We start from the raw sequence: 24,026 nt of genomic DNA on the forward strand, positions 1-24,026 counted from the left end.
TTGCTTGGTGAAATAGATTGGCAGATTTGACCAATTTTGAAAATCTTTGTCGAACAAAGTAAATTGGCGGGTTTGACCAACTTAAAAAATCTTTGTCAAACAAGTTTTGCTGAGTGAAGTAGATTGGTAGGTTTGACCAATTTTGAAAATCTTTGTCGAGCAAAATAGGTTGGCAGATTTGACCAACTTGAAAAAATTTTATCGAGCGGGTTTTGCTTGGTGAAGTAGATTAACAGGTTTGACCAATTTTAAAAATCTTTGACGAACAAAGTAGGTTGGCAGGTTTGACCAACTTGAAAAATCTTTGTCAAGTAGGTTTTGCTTGGTGAAGTGGATTGGCAGGTTTGATCAATTTTGAAAATCCTTGTCGAGCAAAGTGGGTTGGCAGGTTTGACCAACTTGGAAAATCTTTGTCGAGTGGGTTTTGCTCGGCAAAGTGGGTTGGTAGGTTTAACAAATTTTGAAAATTTTTACAGAGTAGGTTGGTGGTTTGTCCAATAGTGAGATTCCTTGCCGAGCAGGTTTTGCTTGCCAATAAGCAAGTTGGTGTTTTGGTAGTTCCTAACAAGATTAAGCATTCTTGCAATAAGTCCTAACAAGGTTAGGCATTCTTAGAATAAGTCCTAACAAGGCATTTTCAGAATAAGTCCTTATGGAGAAGTGGTTTGAAAATATTCTTCTGATCTTAGGGAACGCTCATGATCTTCTTCCGATCACCCGAAAAAGAATAAAACACTTCGACGGGGGTGCCGGAATTAGCACTCCGATGGAAAAGTCAGTAACCACATTCAGGAATACTTATATTCTAAGTTAAGCACTACAATTCTCACATACCTTTTCTGGCTGATGTTCTTCTATTTATATATTTTCTTCCATGGGCCTCGGTATTAGGTCCCTTTCTAACTCATATTCGGCACATCTTATAATAGACCGACCCTCACTCGGCCCCTTGCCTAATCGGCTGTTTGGCCGAATAGGGTTGGATTTGAACATGCGAGCCAATTGCCGAGTACTTCGAATCTCAACTCTCCGAGATTCGACTGTCCGGAATCTCTACGACTCCCTTTTCTCAGCCCCCACAATTGCCTCCCAAGCACTCCACTAACGACAGTTGGCTGAAATGTTTGGTTTCGAACTCAAAGAGTCAGAGCCAAAATTCGGCGGCTGACCGTATTCCAACGCAAATATCTGTACACACGCTTCCCGGTTATCATTTCAACTTCCCGCCTCTTCGTACGTTTCTATTTATTGCGATTTGAAATTTCATTGTCTTTTCAAATGCATACATGCTTTTAGACGCTCGTCGTTGGATTGCCTTCCGAACTACCTCTGCAACTTCTTACTCTTCTCTATCTCCTTCGCCTCTTGTAAGTTCTCTCCTTCTCTGCTTTGTTTTTCTTTTGGCTTAGCATAATCTTATTGGATGGGAAAATGGCGAAACATTTAAAAGATCTCCTCTCACTAGATCAAATTTCTGGCTTCCGACGCCATTTTTCCATTCCTGATGATGTTCATTTGTCATTTGTAGTAGATGGCACCCTCGATATGGAGAGGGTTAATTAGACCACGATCCTCTTATCTCTTCTATCAATCGCAGAGGGTGGGTTCCGTTTTCCCCTTCACCCTCTCCGTAGGACCGTGCTTTGCCATTGGGGGTTAATCCTTTCCCAACCCAACGTCAACTTCTATAGGATCGTGATGGGGATTATCGCACTAAATCGCCGCCTTAAGCTTAACCTTGGCATTCCCGCTATTCAGCATTGCTACGCCTTGGCCAAGTCTTCTGGTCGGCACAGGCGTTATTTCCTTAGGGCCAAAGACACCGACCATCAACTAGTGACTATGCTTTCCAACTCTGGAAAGCGAGTCGATGATGTTATGGTCGTCGTCCAAGGAAACTAGGAATTCGGCAAAGGCGAGAATCGCCTTGATCGTATTCCTAGACGGAGGGGTGACCAGGTGGTCAAGTATCTTCTTTTATTTATTTACTTGTTATATTTATACAACTTTATTTTCAGGACCTCACGATTTTGCTTTTGCAGGAAACGATTTGAAGAAAGTCTTGATCTCGACCGATGACGCCATCCTTTCAAAAATCAAGATTGCACTCAAGTATTTTGGCCGACCGAGTCTTCAGAAGCAGGGGGAGGGCGGCCCACGTTCTACTCCGCTATGAGCTGACTTATACGACCTTTTCGACGGCAAAGAACATCCCAATTCCGGAGGGTGAGGAGTCTCTTATCTCCCTTATCTTGACTAATTTCAGAAATTTGAGGCAAGTCGGTTGCGAGGGATCAGATTCGGAGCGACCGGAAGTAGCTGAGGCCGCCGAGTCAGACCAATCCGAAACTGAGGTTGACGAGGCTTTGAAGTTAACATTTGAAGAAGCTGGCCTCAATTCAGCTGATCCTCTGTCCACTTCGGGTCGAGAGAACCGTCCGCTCGACAGTATTTTTCACGGTCTAGAGGACCTTCTCGGCGCGTTCCCAGAAGATATGGCTGGGTTGAGCCTCACTAAACTTGCCAAGAAGGCAAAAGCGGAAAGGATGGCCGCGCGGCGAAGGGCGGAGGAGATTCGGGCTGCCAAATCTCAGTCCCAGACCTCCTTGCTTGTTATTGAGGGGACGACAAAGAACGGAAGTACCAAGACAGAACCTTTTGTGCAGGCAAGTGTGGAAGCTGAGCAAAGGGTGGAGAAATGCCCTGTCGATGTCGAAGCCGGCTCAGAAGAACGTGCCGACAAACGACCTCGTTTGAAGGAGTCGGATGTGATCGTACCTTTTGTTATCTAGCCCAAGATAAAGAATATGCCGATCTCCTCTGATGTTTTGGTGACCAAAGATCCAGCGGTTGCACTCAACTTGGCGACGAACGTTTCACTGCCTGCTGACAAGGCGGCTTTTCGGGTAGAGCCGGATCTAGTTGCAATTGGGTTGGCCGCGCAATCGCCTCTTTTGGTATATATCTGTACTTTGTCTTTTCTCTTTACGCAAATATTATTTTGTTCTTATCTTCCTGTTTTGCAGGCCGTCAGAAGAATAGCCGACATGGGTCGTCGCTATCACGATGCCGTCGAGCTAATTGGCTGTTTACAAGCGGAGGTTGAGGGCCAAAGGAGTAGGGCGGAGACGGAGGGCGCCCGTGTCAAGGTCGAGATGGAGAGAGCCCGCAATGCTGAAGAATTAAATCAGTCGCCGAGAAAAGGGCGGATGGGAGCGACAACGCGCTTAAATTGGCCCAGGAGGCGATCTCTAAATTGGAGGCTAGGTTGGAAGAGATGAAGGCGGTGAAGGAAACGGCCGACCTGAAGGCTTCCAGCGCATTCAATGTTGGGAAAAAATCTGCTTTTGATGAATATGTAGACAAAGTTCCCAAATTTGAGAATCGGGGATTTAAACACGGCTGGCTCAAAGCCCTTACTACTGCTGATGTGACATTAGCTTCGCCAATTCCATACGAGCAAGTGGATGTTGAGCCGCTGGAGTCCGACTCCGAGGACTAATTCGGGTGGCTCTTGTTTTTTTGTTTTAGGATTTGCATGTAATTTTCAGCTTTTTACAGCTTTTTGTCTAGTAATTTTCATATATAAAATGGTTACAATTTGTGCCCAATTTACTTAATGAAAATTCATTTTGTACTTTGCTGTTACTAATGAACGGAATTGTCTGGTTGCTATTTTGGATAAAACGTTTTGTATATTTGCCGACTAGATGATAGGCCGTTTAGATAGTTAGACCGTTTAAAAATTCGAAAATCTGTACATGAAGTGGCTGTGGCACACTTTAATCGGCATGGGGCCAAGATGCTCGGCCGGTTAGATTAATAAATCTGTCCTTGCCCCAGCCAGTGCATGGACTTCAAGGCATTCGCCCATAATCGCCGTTTAGATAATTAGGTTGTTTAAAAAGCCAAAAATCAGTACATGAAGTGGCTATGGCACGCTTTAATCGGCATGGGGCGAGGGCGTTTGGAGACTGCCAAAAGCGTTAACGAAATTTTCTCAGGGTCACTGCATGCCTACGAATAAATGGGGTGAGCTCACGCCAGTGGGTCCACTTACTCTTATTCAGACTCGATTTTAACTAGCTTGAGGCGATGGCGAATATCAAACAGACTGTTTTTCAACAGCAGAGGAGAGGGATGAACGCTGGTTGAGCTAGATACTGTAATAAACCGCAGCGGTGAGCCTGCGCGTGCGGGAGGAAGGGCGTCCAAGGAAAGTGAAAAACGTCAACGTTCAAGCCGTCGAAGCAGATCACCCCGAAGAGATAAGCATCAACGGGGAAGCTCCCCGCGACCACGACTGAGGAATGAGTTAGACGCGACGCCACGACCATTGAGTTTTGCGGTGTTCGTGGGGAATAAACCGATGACTGAGGCAGATTCCATCGTCAATGATCCGGGTGTAGCAGTCGAGTTCGCCCGACAGATCTTTCCACCGGAAGTCCAACAATCGATGGTTAGACGACGCAATTTCGAAGTGTTTCGAGAAGGAATTCATGGGGCAGTGAAAGGGCTGTACACCGCCTACGAAGTCGGCATGCGTCTGCGCACCGCGCGGCGGGAGATGGAGAAAATAGACGAATGGGTCCGCAGTTCGGAGGCTCATGCGGAGAAGGTGGATGGCGAGCTTAAGGAGCTTAGGAAGGTTAATGTCGCTGATCCGCGTGCGGCGGGTCAATCTAACCCGATTGTGGACGAGAGGGTGACCCAACGGCTATTGAGTCATGCCATCACCGACTGAGATACAGCAGGCATGTTTGCCGTAGCAAATGCGAGGGCCAAGGGTTACGAGGAGGGTTTCCATGCTGGCCGGAAAGTTGGGATCGACAAAACGAAAGATACATTTGCTGAAGAGGTCTACCGATGCGAGAATCGCGGCTTTAAGCATGGTTAGCTTGCGGCTCTTCAGGTCACGGAGGCTCTCCGAACGATGGGTGTCGATTTCAACTTATGTGACCTGGATCATCGTGATCATTTGCCCTTTTCCGCCTTTAAAGTTGAAAAAAGCGATAATGAGGGAGACGCCGAATAAAAATATTCGTTATAAATGTTAAAACGCGGATCGCATCTAAGAATATGTAATTATTGGTTGGTTGAATAAAAAAGCATTTTATTTTCAATGTTTGGTTATAAGTTTTGTTCAGCACACACATGCTTGCATGCATTTTATTATATAAATGATTAAATAAACGTATTCCAGACGATTGAATAGACATTGTTCGGCTTGATTTAATCAACATCCTTATGTTATCGGCCTAAAGACGTCATTCGCCAATGGGGCTCTGAATTCGGAGACTTGAATTGGCTAATCGTGATATCCATGAAGGGCGCTCCGAATCCGAAGGCTTTATCAGCCCAAAGACGTCATTCGCCAATGGGGCTCCGAATCCGGAGACTTGAATTGGCCAATCGTGATATCCACGAAGGGCACTCCGAATCCTTAGGCTTTATCGACCAATCGTAATATCCACGAAGGGCGCTCCGAATCCAGAGACTTGAATTGGCCAATCGTGATATCCACGAAGGGCGCTCCGAATCCAGAGGCTTTATCGGCCCAAAGACGCCATTCGCCGATGGGGCTCCGAATCCGGAGACTTGAATTGGCCAATCGTGATATCCACGAAGGGCGCTTCGAATCCAGAAGCTTTATCGGCCAATCGTGATATCCACGAAGGGCGCTCCGAATTCAGAGACTTTATCGGCACATCTTTGAACTAGATTCTGTAGTAGGTGAATGGGAATCTTTGTATTACAGAAAAAGAGATGTACATAGCGAACAGTTCGAAACAAGCATCATGTCCCACAAGTCGGGTTAATGATAAAATTTGCATAAATGCGTGGAATTCCAGGGCCGCGGCAGACTCTTTCCTGACATGTCTTTGAGCCGATATGCCCCTACTCCGGTGATTGAATCAATCTGGTAGGGGTTGTCCCAGTTAGGATCCAATTTTCCATCGACTGGTTTCTTATCAGCTAGAAGCACCTTCTTCAGGACCAATTCTCCTAGTGAGTAGCGACGCAGCTGAACCCGTTGATTATACGACTTTGCCAGCTGTTGCTGGTACCATGCCATGGACGCAAGGGCTCGGTCTCTTCGTTCTTCGATTAGAATCAAATCCAAAGCCAGCATCATGTCGTTTCGGCCGGTATCAAAAACTTGCGACTTGAGTGTCGGGTGGCCGATCTCCAGGGGTAAGATTGTCTGGGTTCCAAAGCATAGGGCAAACGGTGTTTCTCCAGTCGATCTTCTCAGTGTAGTTCGATGAGCCCACAGTACACTCGGCAATTCTTTGACCCATTTTCCTTTGGCTTTTTCCAGCCTCTTCTTGATGCCATCCAAGATGGCTTTATTAGAGGCTTTGGCCTGGCCATTGCTTTGGGGATAAGCCGGCGTAGAAAAGTAAGGCCGTATACCATATTTGTTGCACAGCTCTCGGTATATGCCACAATCAAACTGGGTGCTGTTGTCTAAGATAAGAGCTCTGGGAATGCCGAATCGTGTTATGATGTTCCTCCCCACAAAGCGCTTAACGTCAGCATCTCGGATATGTGTTAATGCCTCCGCTTCGACCCATTTCGTGAAGTAATCTGTTGCGACGATCAAGTATCGCTTGTTCCCTGGGGCCCTCGGCAATGGTCCTACGATGTCAAGCCCCCATTGGACGAACGGCCAAGGACTGGTGATAGAGTTTAACTCTTCAGCAAGCAGATGGTTTAACGGGGAGAATTTCTGGCACTGTTCACACTTTTTTGCATAACACTCGGCGTCCGCTCTCATTGTCGGCCAATAATGCCCCTGCGTTATAGCTCGATGGGCCAAAGAGCGTCCGCCAGAATGGGCTCCACAACTGCTTTCGTGTATCTCAGTCAGAAGCTCTCCAATTTTGTCTGGGTGCACACATTCCAAATATGGGCCAGAGAGTGACTTTTTATAAAGCCTTCTTTGCGGATCCAGGTAGTATCGCATGGCTTTGTTTCGCAGCTTGTGTGCTTCTTTCTTGTCCTCTAGGAGCTATTCAGAAGATAGGAATGCAACAATGGGATCCATCCAACTTGGTGCAGATTCGACAACGTTGATTTGGACTTCCTCCGGAGGGCCAATGCTTGGCTCTGGGATGAATCCTACTTCGATGGTTCGTTTAACCTCTGAGTTGATTGTGGAGGCTAGGCAAGCCAAGGCATCTGCATGGGTGTTCTGATCACGTGTTATCTGGTTCAACTCATGATGGTCAAATTTTGCCAACAGGGAATTGGCCGTTTTCATATAGGCCGCCATACGGTCGTTTCTTGCCGCGTATTCCCCCTTTAACTAATTGATCACCAGTTTTGAGTCACAAAATACAAGCAGACAACGAGCACCCAGAATATGCGCGTTTCGCAAACCGACTAAAAGAGCTTCGTATTCGGCTTCGTTATTTGATGCTTCGAAGCCGAGCTTAACGGCCTGCTCAATTATTGCACCGTCGGGGGTCATTATTACAACTCCAGCTCCGCTGCCCCGTTGATTGGATGATCCATCACAATACAACTGCCAGATGTCCCCAACATAAATCCTCCAGTTCGGCTTTGGTCGAATTTCATCTGACTTGGAGTTGGTGACATCAAACTTGAAGTCAGCAAGGCCCCGAGTGAATTTGGCGACGAAGTCGGCAAGCACCTGTCCTTTGATTGAGGTTCTGGGTAGAAATTGAATATCGTACTGACCAAGTTCCAGAGCCCACTTTGAAACAGGTCCAGATGCTTCCGCACTACGTAGTACTGATCGGAAGGGATAATCTGTCAACACCCCAATGTTATGCCCCTGGAAGTAATGCATGAGCTTCCTTGCCGCCATAACTAGGGCTAGGATGAGCTTTTCCAGCTGAAGGTAGCGTGTTTCGGCGTCAACCATTGCCTTATTCACATAATATACTGGTCGTTGCTCCCCCAGCTCTTCCTTTATCAATACGGCGTTGGCGGCTCGGTCAGAAACTGCCAGGTACAAAATGAGCAGGTCGCCAGCAGAGGGTGTTGTCAGGAGTGGTACTGAGCGGAGGTAGGTCTTCAAGCCGTTGAAAGCAACTTCACACTCGACGGACCATTCAAAGGCCTTACCCTGCCGTAGTGTATGAAAGAATTGTTGGTAGCGATCTGTGGACCGGTTTATAAACCTGTTGAGTACAGCAGCCATCCCCATCAACTTTTGGACCTCCTTTACTGAACGAGGGGAGCTGAGCTCCAGGATTACTGTGCTTTGCCTTGGGTTGGCTTCGATTCCTCTGTGGTTGACAATGTAGCCCAAAAATTTGCCAAAGCCGATACCAAACGCACATTTGAAAGCGTTCAACTTTATTCCATATTTGCATAGGATGGCGAATGTCTCTTCCAGATCGGCTATATGATTCTGCTCTTCTTTGGATTTGACCACCATATCGTTAATGTATACTTCCATAGTTTTGTTGAGTTTCTTCTTGAACATGGTGGTAACCAGTCTCTGGTAGGTTGCCCCCGCATTCTTCAACCCATAAGGCATTACCTTATAGCAATAGGTTCCTCTTGGGGTGAGGAATGCAGTTTTCTCTTGGTCCTCCGGGTGCATAGCGATTTGATGATAACCTCTATAGGCATCAAGGAAGCTCATACGCTAATAGCGCGCCATAGCATCTACAAGCTGGTCTCTCCTAGGAAGAGGAAAACAATCATTTGGGCAGGCTTTGTTTAGGTCCGTGAAGTCGACGCACACTCGCCAAGTCCCATTTTTCTTCTTCACTACCACCGTATTAGAGATCCATGTAGGGTAGGTCACTTCCCTAATTGCTCCGGCGTCAAGCAGCCTGCCAACCTCCTCAACAACGGTGGCAGTGTGCTCTGCGGCTGACCGCCGACTTTTCTGAATGATCGGCTTGCACTTAGGATCGACATTCAAATGGTGCTGTGAAACTGACGGATCTATACCCGACATCTCGTACGGAGTCCATGCAAAGATATCGAGGTTGCTGAGCAGGAAAGAGATTAGCTGCCGTTTTTCAGCCTGATGCAAGGAGGCGCCAACCATGAAGAACTTGTTAGGGCTTCCATCGATTTGAACTCCTTCTAAATCTTCCGTTGCCTTTTCATTTGGAGGCCGCCCAACATCGTCGAGGCTTTCTCGATCCGGCAACTCAATGGAATTCACCTGTAGTTCCTTTGGCGTTTTCTCAGTAAGGAGATAACATGCTTATGCCGATTTCTGGGAGCCACGGATTTGCTCAATACCGCGTTCTGTCGGGAAGCGGAGCAGCTGATGATAGGTGTTGGGGACGGCTCGCATAGTATGCAATCGGGATCGCCCCATGATGAGATTATACGGCGACGGCAGCTTGACGACCAAGAATTCCACATCCACTGTTCGGGTACCTGCTTGTGCAGGAAGTCTGATTTTTCCCAAGGGGTACTCTAGATTGGCATTGAAGCCAAATAGGGGTAAGGGGCCGGAGAGAGATCGGATTCGGAGAAGCCAAGTTTGGTGAATGTCATGTAGTACATAATCTCCGATGTGCTCCCCGGATCAATGAGTACGCGCTCAACGGTGAATCGGTTCACGCACAACTCAATTACCAAGGGATCAATGTGGGGCAATATTACTCTGGCCGAATCTGAATCATCGAAAGTGATAACCTCGGCTTCATGGGGCCGTTTAGCCGGAGTGAGTTGCTCTTGAGGGTTAGACTTTGACTGAATTGCGTGCACCACCGATGACATTGGCAAGCTGTATATCATGTGGATTGCGCGGAGTGAACGTGAATCCTATGCCAAGGCTATTGCTTGGGTTGGGTTGCCTTTTCGGACGTACTGTTGTAGCCGGCCGTCTTGTACCAATTTATCATCGTACAGGGTGAATGACGATGCTTTAAATTTCTTGGGTAGCACTGCCTTTGCGATCTGTCGCGAAAAAGGATCGTCTTGATCGTCATCCGAGCTGTTTCTTCTTTGCTTACGCCTTGTACTGGGATTCTCTTCAAAAGAACTGGTAATTTCATATCGTCCCTTCGTCTTGAGCTCCGAGGATAATGAGTCGGAGTTGCTATCAGTATCTTGTTGTCGAGCTCGAGATCGTCAACCAGCTACCCTCACAGGTCGTTCCAGGCCTTGATATACAACTTGATTGGACTTCGCCACCTCCAAGGCCAAATCCTGGCGGAGATGTTCGTTCTCTGCAATCATGTTCTCCAATCTTTGTTCGTTTTGCTGTGCTTGTTCCAGGATCGCTTGCATTGTGCCGTGCTCTGAAGTCGAGGATGATGCGAAATTCAAGGCACGTCTTGCGGCGAAAGTCTCTGTTCCAAGCATGGTTGTTGGAGTGGTTGCATCTTGCGGTATAGGGTCGACAATGACTGTCGGAGGGTCTTCCGTCACGCTCGCCATGGATGTGCTTGAGTATTCCCACAGACGGCGCCAATTGTGGAGAAGTGGTTTGGAAATACTCTTCTGATCCTGGGGAACGCTCGTGATCCTCTTCCGGTCACCTGAAAAGAATAAAACACTCCGGCGGGGGTGCCGGAATTAGCACTCCGACGGACAAGTCAGTAACCACACTCAGGAATACTTATATTCTAAGTTAAGCACTACAATTCTCACATACCTTTTCTGGCTGATGTTCTTCTATTTATATCTTTTCTTCCATGGGCCTCGGGATTAGGTCCATTTCCAACTCATATTCGACACATCTTATAATAGACCGACCCTCTCTCAGCCCCTTGCCTAATCGGCTGTTTGGCCGAATAGGGTTGGATTTGAACATGCGAGCCAATTGCCGAGTGCTTCGAATCTCGACTCTCCGAGATTCGACTATCCGGAATCTCTACAACTCCCTCTTCTCAACCCCCACAGTCCTAACGAGATTAGGCATTCTTGGAATAAGTTTGCAAGGCTAAGCATTTTCAAAATAAATCCTGACAATGTTAGGCATTTTGGAATAAGCCCTAGCACCCATGTATGGTTCTAGCTAGGCAATATAACACGGCTAATTTTATTAGAACAACAAAAAGCTCTCACTTTTTCACTGGGTTCAAAAAGAATGAAAGCTTGGGGGCAATTGAGATGGAATAAAAATAACTACAGAAATTATATGGGTCCCGACACTGTCACGTGGCGTAATTATAAATTATCATGTGTATGATAGTTATCAAATTCTGGAACATTCAAACTACTTTCTAAGTAAGTCACTGAATATTATAAATTGGCAACACCCTCATGGGTTGAAGTACGCAATTTCTCTCTATGAATTAGTCCATTAAATATTTTGATAATATTGGAGGACTGACTAGGGCGTCGGAGGGCCCCCGGTTACAGCTGGGGGTGTTTTGTCTTGCAGATAGCGATAGCGTGGTGGTGCTGATTCATCTTCTTTGTTGGATTTCTTTATCAACAAGTACGTGATTTTTCTTTATCCGTACATGTGTTTTTTTGTATCTAATATTGTTCAAGTTTTGCATTCCTCTTTCTAGGTGTACTATTATACATACTAATATAAGTCATTATTAATGAAAGTTAGGGTTTTTCATTTTTCTACTTCCTTTTCTTTTCTTTTCATTTCATTTCATTTTTGTTTGTGTCATTAGATGATGAATGCACTTAGAATGTGCTCTGCCATTTTGTTAACATATAACAAAGTATATGTGCCTTAATAGTCTCATTTCATCTTGTTATCACCATCTTTATCTTGTCACTAATCAATATAAGAAACTTAAATAGGGTGGCACAAGATCCTTTTTTCTCTGTCTTAATCTTGCATCCCAACTATTAGATGATGCGTAAAGATTTATATATGCCTTTAGCCAAGGATTTTCAAAGTATGATCTAATGGCATTACACCATTAGATAATGCTTAGAGATTTACATGTAGTAAGATTAATCTTGTCTCACTAATAAATCAAGTGTGATCTTTACTTACTTTGATCATTCGAGATTTTTTATTAATCGATGACATTACATGATATGAGTGAGTTAGTTACTTTAACTTGTTCGAATATGTTATTTAGAGAGTGATTTTTTCAAGAGAATTACTAAAAAATGGAAAGTAGAATAAATAAATGCAAAATGATACGGCATTAGAGAGTGATTTTTTCAAGAGAATTACTAAAAAATAGAAAGTAGAATAAATAAATGCAAAATGATACGGGATTTGGGGGGGGGGGGGGGGGGGGGGGGGGGGGGGGATAACGCAAGAAAGTGTAATCTATTTCTCCCAAAATTAGAATATTTGACCTGGACTTCAACCAAATCATATTACAAGAACTAATCCCAAGTCAACCTTGACTATCCGCCACTGTGATGAATCATGATCTCCTTTATTTACAAGGTTGATTAATTCCGGTGCGGTTTAGTTGACTGCTAGTGGTAGATAGTTAAGTTATGTTTAGATCATAAATGTAAGTAAAAGTTTAGAAAGAAAAACAAAAAAATAAAAGAAACATGAATAAAATATAAATTATTTTTTTCTTTTCATTTTATTTTTATCTGACTTTCAAGTCAATTTATAGTGCAGCTACTGTCATTAAAGACACCAGAATTTTGCTCTCTAAATTTTTATTTTAGCGTTTCATGTATTTTTATTTATTAAATTATATTTTGAGATTTATAATTTTTATAACTTATATCATTCAATGATTAAGAGAGTATTAAAACAAGAATACCAAGATACAATACAGAGTCAACATATGGAAAACATAATGATGGATATGGATTTTTCAAAAGTAAATCTGCTAATAAATCTTAATCATATTCAAAAGTAAATCTGCTAACAAATCTGGCAAATTTGGTCAAATGAGTCTCACTCAAGCAACCATGAAACAAGCCCGGTTGGTCTGTTTAAATGCAGGGATGAGATAACAGAGGACTCATTAGTTCTTGTTCAAGTACAGAGACTTGCAAAACTGTCATCCAGCTTTGTGTTTCAGAGGGGGTCGCTCCGTGGGAAATTTGTGCTGTGATACAAGATATTCGGTCACTGGCCCATAGTGGGGGTTTAATATCCACCACATTGCCCCCCATTGCCATTCCTACTGGCAATGGTTGTGAACCTTAAAAATAAAAAATTTAAATGGCCCCCCAGAGTTTGAAACAGAGCTGCACATTGGGTGGCTTCAGCTTGTCTGCATGATTATTTGCCTGTTCATTGGGTGTCCCAGCCTCCTATGGCTCTTGTTGGGTGCCTTTAGCTCAATTCTGTGTGGTTGATGCTTTTCTCGATCAAAAAAAATAAAAAGTACAGAGACTTGCGAAGAGCAATAAAGAATTTTTCTGAACATTTAGGGAAGGCAGCTTTGAGTCTGTTTTCAAAGGAACATTGATGCCCAATTCAGCTGCCACAGCTGTGAAGCAAATCAAATGCTGTGGGCAAAGCGAGAAGCAATTCGGAACAGAACTGAGCACTATGGCAACAACCCATCACACAAATCTTGTTCGCCTTCGAGGATTTTGCCTCGAAGGAATGAAAAGATTTCTCTTGGAATGAAAAGGTTTCTCTGATTACACAACCGGATAGGGACTGCAAGAGGTTTGGCCTACCTCCATGAGAAATGCAGAGACTAGATTGTATGCATCACATGATCCTAAAGTTTTGGATTTTGTCCTGGCAAAACGATATGAGAACGATGGGTTTTTCGAACTTTTCATTGTTTTTGTTTCCATAATAAAATACAAAAATAAAAATACAACCACACAGAGCATGGACATTAACATGAACACACCACAATAATAATTTCAATCATGCAACCCTAACATAACCACCTCATTTCAATCTCATTAGAGCATCTAAGTAGTACTATTCCTTTATAAATGTCAATTTCCCGTAGAAGCAAAGGCTTTGAAAAAAACATCAGTCTCAGTCGACATTCAAAATTTGGAATTACACCAACCCTGCAAAAGTATATCTCATACTGCCCTGATCTACCATCAAACTTCAGTTCTGCTTGAGTCCACACCTAGACAGGTTTGTAAATAACAGTAATAAATTATGTCACTAGCGCATACCTAGGACGGTCCGATGATCGTCAAAATGAGAATTTGGTCCATAAGCTCCTTAGTGGAATCTAGTCTTGTATCTTCAGATAAGATAGTTGTATCCAATTCCTAGAAGCATCAAAACAGACAAACCAACAGGAGCAGCCCATAGCCAGTAGTTGGTTGATTTTTTCCGCTTGAGTATGGCTTTTGGAAGCGAATCCGGGCCTTTTTGTCGAGTTCCGTACCTGATTGCATTCTCTTTCCGGTCCTTGTTCTTCGATGAAACTGAAGCTTCAATGTTTTCATCAGCCTTTTCTTGATCGGGAACCTCAGCATCCACTTTAGTAGGTTGTTCTTCTAGTTCCGTAGCAGGTGCAGAAGCTGCAGCCTTCTTCTTCAGTTTCTTCTCACGTTCCTGTAGTGGGAAAAGGAAAAAGAAAAAAAACCATTAATTTAATAATTCAACAAAATTGCTAGTCTACAAAATCTGGAAAATGAAGGAATCAAAAGATAATTTCCTTGAGCTTCTTTTCAGCCTCTTTCTGAGCTTTTATAGCTGCTTTTGCAGCCGCTTTCTCTGCCAACTTCTTCTTCCTCTCCAATGCCTGCTTTGCTTTCTCAATCTCCTCTCCTCTTTTCATCTCCTTCAACTTCGCTTCATCAACTTCCTTCGGCTTTGATTGCAAATCATTTTGCAGTTTTTCAAACCCAGAGATCATCACTTTTCCTTCTGAGTCAACAGGCTCCAAAGTAGTTCCTGAATCTGTTAATTTATTCTTTGCTTCTCTCCGGGGTTTGCTTTTTGCTTCTTTCTGGCCTTTCTCAACAAGGGAGGTATTGTATTGTGGAAAGGACATAGAATCTTCTTTCGATCGTATGGTTTTAGTGACTGTCACGGTTTCCATGGAAGTTGGTGCCTCCAGTGACACCAATGGCTTCTCATCGGGACTCCTCATGCGTCCATCCCTGCTCAATTGTCGAGCGTCCAGTGATGGCAAAATTCTTTTTTCATAATCATCCCTAAAAGCCTTACTACTGCTCCAGAGGGACATAAATTTTTCAACCTAACCAATACAAGATAGAGGTCAAGTAAATAGGTTAGCCAAGTCAATAAAATGTCTCATAACTTCTTGACAAAGGATAGTTAGGGGTCCAACAAACCTCAATATTGACAATTTCTTTAACGGCTTCAATATCCTTCTTTGCAGCAAGTACTTTGGCCTTGGTCACGATATCGCGATTTTGATAATAGCAATCATTCTGAGAATAATGAAAAAATTTGAGTAAACATATGATTGTATATAATTTAATTTGGCTTACAACCATTGAACTAACACAAACTTCAAAAAAATTAAGAAAATGCTTCCCCATTTTTAAATTGTCAAGAATCAAAACAGAATTAACAAACTGGAAGTGGATTAATGTTGCCACTGGGAAGATTCTTATGATCAAACTAAAAATAAATCAACGAAATGTAAAGCTCTTCAATTGTATCAACCACATTTATAGACATACAACTACATATATGCAAATGCCTGTACAGTGGCTATAAGAAAGGAAAAAAAGTAGGTGAAAAGAAAAGGAGAATAAAGAAGGGAGATAATTTATCAAACTGAGGCTTTAACCTCAACATCAACACCTACATTTGACAGATTGAAATAGCTTGTTTATTGTAGCGACATTTACCCAAACAAACACAGATTGCCTAACACAAAAGCGCCCAAGGATCCTTGGCTATTTCAAAAAGATACAAGCAACGCTGCAGAGCAATATTAACTCTTACTGCATTGAAGAAACAATTTAACTGTCCTCACATGAAGTAATTCAACTACCCCAACACATATAAGGAGAAGTTAGATCCTTCAAACATCAAAAACCAAAAATTAGCACACCGATATTACATGAGACAATGGCACAAATTTAACAACATAAATGAAAAAAATGAGCAATTCCAAGTCTCTAAAGGAAAGGCCAGGAATTGTAATTGAAATGGAAAAGAAACCAAAGTACCCCCTCATTACGCTGTCGCTTCAATTGCTTAAGATGTTCATTAGCTTTGTCCCGCTTTTCTTGTGCAGTCGCCAGCTCAGGCTCAAGGGCTTTAATTTCTTTTTCTATGGCCTCCTTTTCATCATCAAGTGACTTAAGCTTGGCCTTCAGTGTCTGTTGTTCCTTTCTAACTCCATCCAGATCGACTCCCATAAGCTACAATGTCATGAAAATTCACATAAAATAACAACACATACTATATGACAAAAATAATAATGAAGGCACTATGATTAATAGCAGATATGCAATGAGGGTTTAAGATGAGAGGAAAATAGAGGATTGTCTTACTTTAACCTGGTCCTGAATGGCTTCTTTTGCACCCAACGAATCCTGAATCTTTGCCCTCATAACATCATTAGCAATTACTTTTTCCCTTGTCCCTTCAAGCTGTTTAATTTCCTTAAGGATTTGCTTCTCCTCAGAAAGTGGAATACTTTCATGTTGAATACGGTAGTGCAAGCTTTTAATCTGTATTTAAAATTACACACAAAGGGATAGAAAGAAAAAAAAAAAAAAAAAAAAAAAAAAAATTATAACTAAAGCTTTAAATATGCAATGGTAATTTTCTAATTGAAAAATGGAAAGAAATCCAAGGAGTCCCTGCACCACAAAACTTGCGAATGAATTCAAAGGAATCAAAAAGGTTAAAATCAGAAGCTTACAAGATTATTAAGCTCTTCCTCAGATGAACATACACCAACACCCTTCTCTTGGTTGACACTGTTTGGGTTACGCAACTTTCCTAGTGCCTGCTGCAGAGGTCGCATCTCTTTTCTTTTCTCTCCCACCACCATCCAGAACTGCTTTTTCTCATTGTTCAGAGGAATCATTTGCTTAATCAACGCAGAAATATCAGACTGCAGACAACAGAAAATAAATGCAGCATATTGAAATTAGTGTTGGATCCCAAGTCTTCAATTGGTTCATCCACCAATAAATAGCTTTTTTTATACAATCAACAGTCCTTCATTCAACTCACTCACTCATAATTTTGATAAATTGTAGTCATAAATCGAATAACAGAATAAAAAATATAACAAAATCAGACTTAACCTCACCCTCATAGTGGCAGTGGCCATGGAGTTCTAATGTTTGCACAGAAAAAGGAAATAGGGATTCAATTGGGTAAGGTGCATATCATGGTGGGAATGGCGGCAAAAAGGGTATCAAGATCACTTTTTACATCTGCTGTTAGTGAGTTAGCATTGCACATTTAGTCCCCAAACCACATGAGGGTGAAAACTTCACAAGCGGGTGAAGTGCTTAAAGGGAAAACCTCGTGACCTTTATGGATTTTCTCCTAACTAGTATTTGTGAACTGGTGACAATATAAATATTCATTATTATTATTTAATGTTCAACAGATCTACAACCCAAAAGTTAAATGATTAGACTGCCAAGAAACTCCTTGTCTCACCTCATTATGTATTACTATTATCTCTTTATTCTCTGCTTATCTGTTAGTCATTCCAATCATAATTTTAGTCACGAAAGAGCATTTGCCTATAATGTTCCATGTTCTTTAATAACTCCATTGCATTATCTAGACTATCTAAACTATTATATAAAGTGTACAGGTCACACTTTTGTCACAATTTTTTGATTTTTCAAAAATGCCCACAATTGTTGATGAGTTTGAAAACTGCCATGTGAAAAAGTCAAATTGATTCAAAAATTTAAAACTCCACAAACATTTTTGTTTATCTTCTATATTCATAAACTGCAGATCTTTGCATGCACATCGCGTGTGCACTCGCCGCTATGCCAAATAAATAGTAGTTAATTGTTATAACATTCCAATTAATTGATAGTAAGTTCACGAGCATTTTAATCGTACACAACTGGTTACTTTTTATTTCTTAAAGGCAAGTCATCTAAGTGCTTACATGCTAACTTGATGTCTATAAACGGTAATCTTCACGGTAATCCTCTTTGATGTCTACAATGGATAACTTAACAAAAGTGACGATTACAGTTTATTACTTTCTGGTTATTTGTGGAGGCTAGATACATGCATATACATAATTATAGGAAACGAAAAGATGTTTTTCTGTTACAATTCAAGTATTATTGATTGATTGATTGTTACAAGTTTGATTAATTAGTACAAATGTGAGAGGCTCCTTATATAGGAGATATAGGTGTAGTAGGTGAAGTGGAGGTGGTAGTGGTGTAGGTGAAGTGGAGGTGGTAGTGGTGTAGTGGGTTAGGTTTAGTGGAGTAGGTGAGGTGGTAGTGGTGTAGTGGGTTACAAGTTTGATTAATTACAATTCCTATACAATCTATATATAGAAGAAAATGTGGTAGTAGGTGTAGTGGAGGTGATAGTGGGTTAGGTGAAGTGGAGTGTGTGGTGAAGTGGAGGTAGGTGAAGTGGAGTGTGTAGTGGAGTAGGTGAAGGTAAAGATGGGAAATTCTAACAGCCCCCCGCAAACTCAAGGAGGAGAGAAACTAACCAACTTGAGTTTGGAGAGAGAGACAAAACAAGAAAATACATAAAAATAAAAAAGGATAGGAGACACTGTATGGTCGTGTCAGACCGTTGGTGAAGACACTGTATGGGGTGTCATAACGTTGTAGAGGACACTGTATGGTGGTGTCAGACAGATGTAGAAGACAGTTTATGGGGTCATGTTGGACCGTTGTAGAAGACAGTTTATGGGGTCATGTCGGACCGTTGTAGAAGACAGTTTATGGGGTCATGTCGGACCGTTGTAGAAGACAGTTTATGGGGTCATGTCGGACCGTTGTAGAAGACAGTTTATGGGGTCATGTCGGACCCTTGTAGAAACTAACCGGAATCAATGTCGGGACAGTTTACAGAGTCTTGTCGGACCCATGAAGGAGCTAACCGGAATCAATGTCGGGACAGTTTACAGAGTCTTGTCGGACCCTTGAAAAAGTTGCACCCTCAAAAGGTGTGCCCAAAGTTGTCAAAAAAGGCGTGCCATCAAAAGGCGTGCCCAACTCATCAAAAGGTGTGCCATCAAAAGGCGTGTCCATTTTATCAAAAGATGTGCCATGAAAAGGCGTGCCAGTGTGTCGAGCGGCAAGAAGCGCGCGATGCGCGTGGCTGCCTCGGCTATTTAACCATGACAGAGCCTGAGGCCGAGGCAGAAGCAAAAAAACTGCGAAATCCTCTGTAAAACGCTTCGTTGTGCTGAGAGAGAGAGGCTGTAACACTGTTGTGCTGAGAGAGAAACTCTGTAATACGCTGTAACACTCTGTTGCCTAGAAAAATGGCCTCGTCCTCGTCTTCCCGTGGACTGCTCACCCTCTTTCCCGACCTCAACGAGTCAACGAGAGAGAGAACTGGTGCGGTGGCACTGGAACCTCAACCAAACACCGCTGGGTATACTCCGTTGAACTTTCCGATGCGGTCTGTGGAGCAAAGAATGGCAGTGCTGTCGGATGTGGAGGCCAATCAGTATACTTTGAAGATATGTGTGGAAAGCATGACGGCGGTCACAAACCTGTCGAACCGGCTGCAGAGTAGGACAAATGAGGTGCAGCAGTTAAACTCCCAGCTGGCTCTGCTCCAACGCATGTATAAGGATGCGCGAGCAGAGATAAGTGTGCTGAAGGCAGAAAACAAGGAGCTGAAGCAGAAGGCCACCGTGATGTTCCGATTCGGAGGTCCGCCATATGCGGGAGTGGAGGAGCAGGGAGGAGGCAACTGGCGTGGTGGTCGAGGAAGCACGGAGGCAGTACTGTCAAAGGCTGTCCAAGACGGAGGCAAGAAAAAGAGACCGGCGGCAGAGTAGGTCGGTGGGTGGCCGTCTGCAGAAAAGAAAACAAAGCTGTTGTTGTTGTGATATTTGTTTTGTGGATTTTTGTGGTTGTTGTTGTTGTTGTTTTTTTTTTTTTTTTTTTTTTTGTAAAATATGGATCGGGGTTGATCCCGATATGAATAAAATGAGTGTATTGTGAAAAGCCGAATGGCGTGAATGGACAAGACGGAGCAGAAAAAGTAAACTGGAATGAATTTTTTTTTTTTTTTTTTTTTTAATAAAATAATAATAATAATAAATAAAATGAAGTGGAGGCATGGTCTGAAAGATGTCTTTGTGAAGTTGGGGGCATGGTCTGACAACGAGTGGGGTGGCATGTAAAGAAAAAAATAAAAAAAATAAAAGAAGAAAAGTAAAATAAAATAATAAATAAATAAAAGGAAGTGGAGGCATGTGGTGATGAATAAAATAAAGGAGTGGGGTGAGAGAGGCGAAGCAAGGGTGTCCAGAGCCTCAGTGGAGTGACAGGGCTGACAGCAATTTCACTACTAATAATACTCAGCTTGGATGGAGAGCTCTAGGGAACCATCTGTCGGGGTTTCCAAACCAGAGCAGGGAGACATCCTCATTGATATTAATGACCGATTCCCTCGTGATTTCCTTTCGGATACATTCTCTAAGGCAATATTGTCTGAGGTTTCATCCGGGTTGAGTCCGCTACAGAAAGACGGAGCTGGTTTGAGCTTCAACATAGAAAATCAGGATCCTAAACACTGGTCAGTTTTCCAGAAATTGGCAGAAGATGAGATCGGCTGAGATCTGCCTCTCGGCTGGAGACAGAAGTCGGAGTCGAAGCCTGGCGGGAGCGCGGTGCCAACGACGGCCTTAGCTACAGCTTCGAGCTCGTCCAGGACGGCGCCGGCAGGGAGCCCCAAGGGAAGTGGGGACTTCGGGTACGGGTTGTGGCCGTACTGCATGTATAGAGGGTTCGTGATGGGAGGGAAGCAAGTGCAGTAAACCCACGGTAGAAGTTAGTGTGCAGTACGTGAACTGCACAGAAGATGCGGCCGCATTCGTGGCATTGTCAGCGGCCGTTGATCTTAGCACGGACGCTGATCTTAACTTGAGGAGGTTCCAATTCAGGGAACTTCAAGCTGCAACAGACAATTTCAGCAGCAAGAACATACTAGGGAAAGGTATGTGTAGAGGTCCGGCGGGCGGCCAAGGCGAGGCTGCCGCCCGCCGGTGAAGCAGAATTATTAGCTTCTCAACCTTGCTCTGATACCATGTTACAATTCAAGTATTATTGATTGATTGATTGTTACAAGTTTGATTAATTAGTACAAATGTGAGAGGCTCCTTATATAGGAGATATAGGTGTAGTAGGTGAAGTGGAGGTGGTAGTGGTGTAGGTGAAGTGGAGGTGGTAGTGGTGTAGTGGGTTAGGTTTAGTGGAGTAGGTGAAGTGGTAGTGGTGTAGTGGGTTACAAGTTTGATTAATTACAATTCCTATACAATCTATATATAGAAGAAAATGTGGTAGTAGGTGTAGTGGAGGTGATAGTGGGTTAGGTGAAGTGGAGTGTGTGGTGAAGTGGAGGTAGGTGAAGTGGAGTGTGTAGTGGAGTAGGTGAAGGTAAAGATGGGAAATTCTAACATTTTCCTTGAAAAACAAAATAAAATTTCTTACAGATAACAAATAATAATAAACCATTTTGTCTGTCACCAGCTTGATTAAGAGCTTCATTACAGGACAACACTCGTACTAAAATAAAGATTAAAACAACTTTCAGCTTACCCTTTTTGTTCTTAATTTTGTGATGATCTGAAAATATGCTTCTTTCTTCTTTTGATAATCTTTATCAGCTTGTTCCAATTTGGCTTTCAGTTTTGGGTCCTCATATGGTCGATACTTGACAGAAAAAAAATAATGGATCTGCGGAGGTGCAGGCCATTCATCAACCGCATCTGTTGGGAAGTTGGCCACAGGAACATTGTTTCCTTCTCTTTTAACTGGCTCATCCATACCGTGTGAACCAAATTTTATGGGCTCACTAAAGCCACTTCCCTGATGAATTGTCCCATTTTCCTTCTCATGCAACAAAGAGCTGCTTTCTTCAGTTCCAGTCTCCACAGAACCTTGTGCCAACTCAGATTTCATAATCTCCACACCCATATTTTTAACACGAAGGCAACCAAAAAAAAACACCCCTAAAAGATCCTGACTCCTAATACAAAAGGGCAAAAAAAAACATATATCAGGCAAACAAAAGAAAAGAACCAAAAACAAAAAATTCCATGGACTTTATACGATACTGAAAAATTCCGCCAGCAATTAAACAACTGTAAGTAATTAGAACCCTTGCTCGGACATAAGTTCTATTGTTAAATTGATCAAGATGGACTTATAGCAATGGGATGCAGTAGTTAAAAAAAAAAAAATGAATTTATTTCATTTAACTGTGCATACAGACCTTGACAGAGTAGAATGGTGGTGGGGGGAATCATGTAGCCGACCCCACTCAAGTGAACACAAGGCTTAATTTGGTTTGGTCTATAGCCATGATCTTCAAACCAAAGCACAGAATATGACAAGCCAAGAAGTTTTGGATGTTTCAATCTTCATCATATAATCATGAATTTTTATTTAGAAAAACTGAATAGATCGATCTACAAACATTAATGATGCGTTTCGATCTAATATTTGTTGAGAAAAGTAAAAGGAAAATAAAAGTAAAATTACTATTACTTGTTCATATTCAAGGGTAACCTTTTGAAAATTACCACAATAAATAAATAAATAACCTTTTGAAAATTACCACAATAAATAAATAAATAACCTTTTGAAAATTGCCTACACATTTTCTTCTTACTTTCTTAGTCCAACAAATAAAAGCAAGTCTCTCACATTATCTTTTCCCATTCACTCCACAAATCCAACAACAAAACATAAGGAGAAAAAAATGGATAAAACTCCAGCTTGAAACATTAAAGATTCAAGATATCAAAGGTAATAAAAAACACAAGCCAATTGATATGATCAAACTACAATACAACAACAAACTATTCACATAACTTCAAGAACACAAAAACAAATAGACACCCATATACAGAGATATATGAATGCATATATATACATTGCATGTATCTAGGCGAGAAAACATATCTAAAACTTATACATTGCTATACGAATCACCCAATAACACCACAATCAAAACAAACCCATCGAAAAGATCAAAATTTTCCACCAAACAAGCCCAAAACTTCAAACACCCAACCGAAAACAATCAAAATCTACCTCCATAAAGGATCAAGATCGGGCACATATCGCAAAACAGTAAAGGGCAAAAAAAACAGAGATGAAGAAACAGAGAGTAACAGTGAAGAGAGAAAAATGGGTAAGAATTGTGGGTAAGAGAGAGAAACAGAAATGGTGAAGACTCACCCCCAAGATTTTTCAATTGGAGAGAGACCCTTTTGACGAGACCGTTCGAGAAGATAAAGCAACGACGACAACTGCACAAAAATGAACTCCCAAAAACATATATATATATATATATATATATATTTACACAGACAGAGAGAGATGTAACAGTTTGCAGATTTTGATGTGCGTAAATATAGAGATAAAGATAAGAATGAGATAATTTTATTTAGAGGAGAGAGAGATTGTCGCAGAGCAGTAAATGAGAGAGTACCGGTTTTGTTGAGATTGGGACAAAATTGAAAATAATGCTTTTATATTAAAAAGGGATTTTGACAAATAAAAAAAAATTATATTCACTAAAAAAATTATTATTTTAATTATTAATATTTATAAAAGAGTTATGCTAGAAATCTTAAATAAATTATTAAGCCTCTGTTTGGGAAGGAAAAGTCCAGGTTTTTTTGGCTAAAATAGCCATAAAAAACAAAATAGACTATTTTAGCCACAAAAAACAAAACATCAAATCCAACCCATAATCATTACAATCCTCTCTCACAAAAAAAGTCAAAAAAGCCAAAAAGCCAAAAAGCCCTTCCCAAACCAGGCTAAAATAGCCAAAAAGTCAAAAAGTCAACCCACTTCCCAAACGGAGGCTAAATATTCTACCAAACTTTTCAAATGGAGTGGGACATATACAAATGACATGTGTGTAGATCTCACACTCATATGAGAGATTTAGTAAAATATTTGGTAATTCATTTAAAGGTCTATAACATTTTTCTTTATTTATAAAATTTCTCATTTGTATTTATTTTTTCAAAATTGCACTGATTTGATAAAGTCCTACATTT

General features: G+C 42.0%; 1 protein-coding gene across 5 annotated transcripts; it reads right to left on the reverse strand.

The window, feature by feature from the left end:
* Positions 1 to 13,767: 13,767 nt before the first annotated feature.
* LOC114316538 (proton pump-interactor 1) lies at positions 13,768 to 23,462 on the reverse strand. 5 transcript variants are annotated; one of them, XM_082884224.1, is made up of 8 exons: positions 23,047 to 23,223; positions 21,547 to 21,969; positions 16,680 to 16,874; positions 16,306 to 16,485; positions 15,979 to 16,173; positions 15,130 to 15,228; positions 14,489 to 15,032; positions 13,768 to 14,385 (listed from the first exon to the last, which is right to left on the reverse strand). In XM_082884224.1, the coding sequence occupies exons 1-8, from the start codon at positions 23,050 to 23,052 to the stop codon at positions 14,069 to 14,071; spliced, it is 1,959 nt and encodes a 652-aa protein (XP_082740350.1). In that variant the 5' UTR covers positions 23,053 to 23,223; the 3' UTR covers positions 13,768 to 14,068. The 5 variants fall into 5 exon arrangements, with proteins under 5 accessions (XP_082740350.1, XP_082740348.1, XP_082740349.1 ...); XM_082884222.1 differs by having other exon boundaries at positions 13,768 to 15,032; positions 23,194 to 23,462; XM_082884223.1 differs by having other exon boundaries at positions 13,768 to 15,032; positions 21,547 to 21,976; positions 23,194 to 23,447.
* Positions 23,463 to 24,026: the final 564 nt, after the last annotated feature.

The sequence above is a fragment of the Camellia sinensis genome, chromosome 8, assembly GCF_055761805.1.
Source record: "Camellia sinensis isolate YWXY chromosome 8, ASM5576180v1, whole genome shotgun sequence".
NCBI classification, from domain to species: domain Eukaryota; kingdom Viridiplantae; phylum Streptophyta; class Magnoliopsida; order Ericales; family Theaceae; genus Camellia; species Camellia sinensis.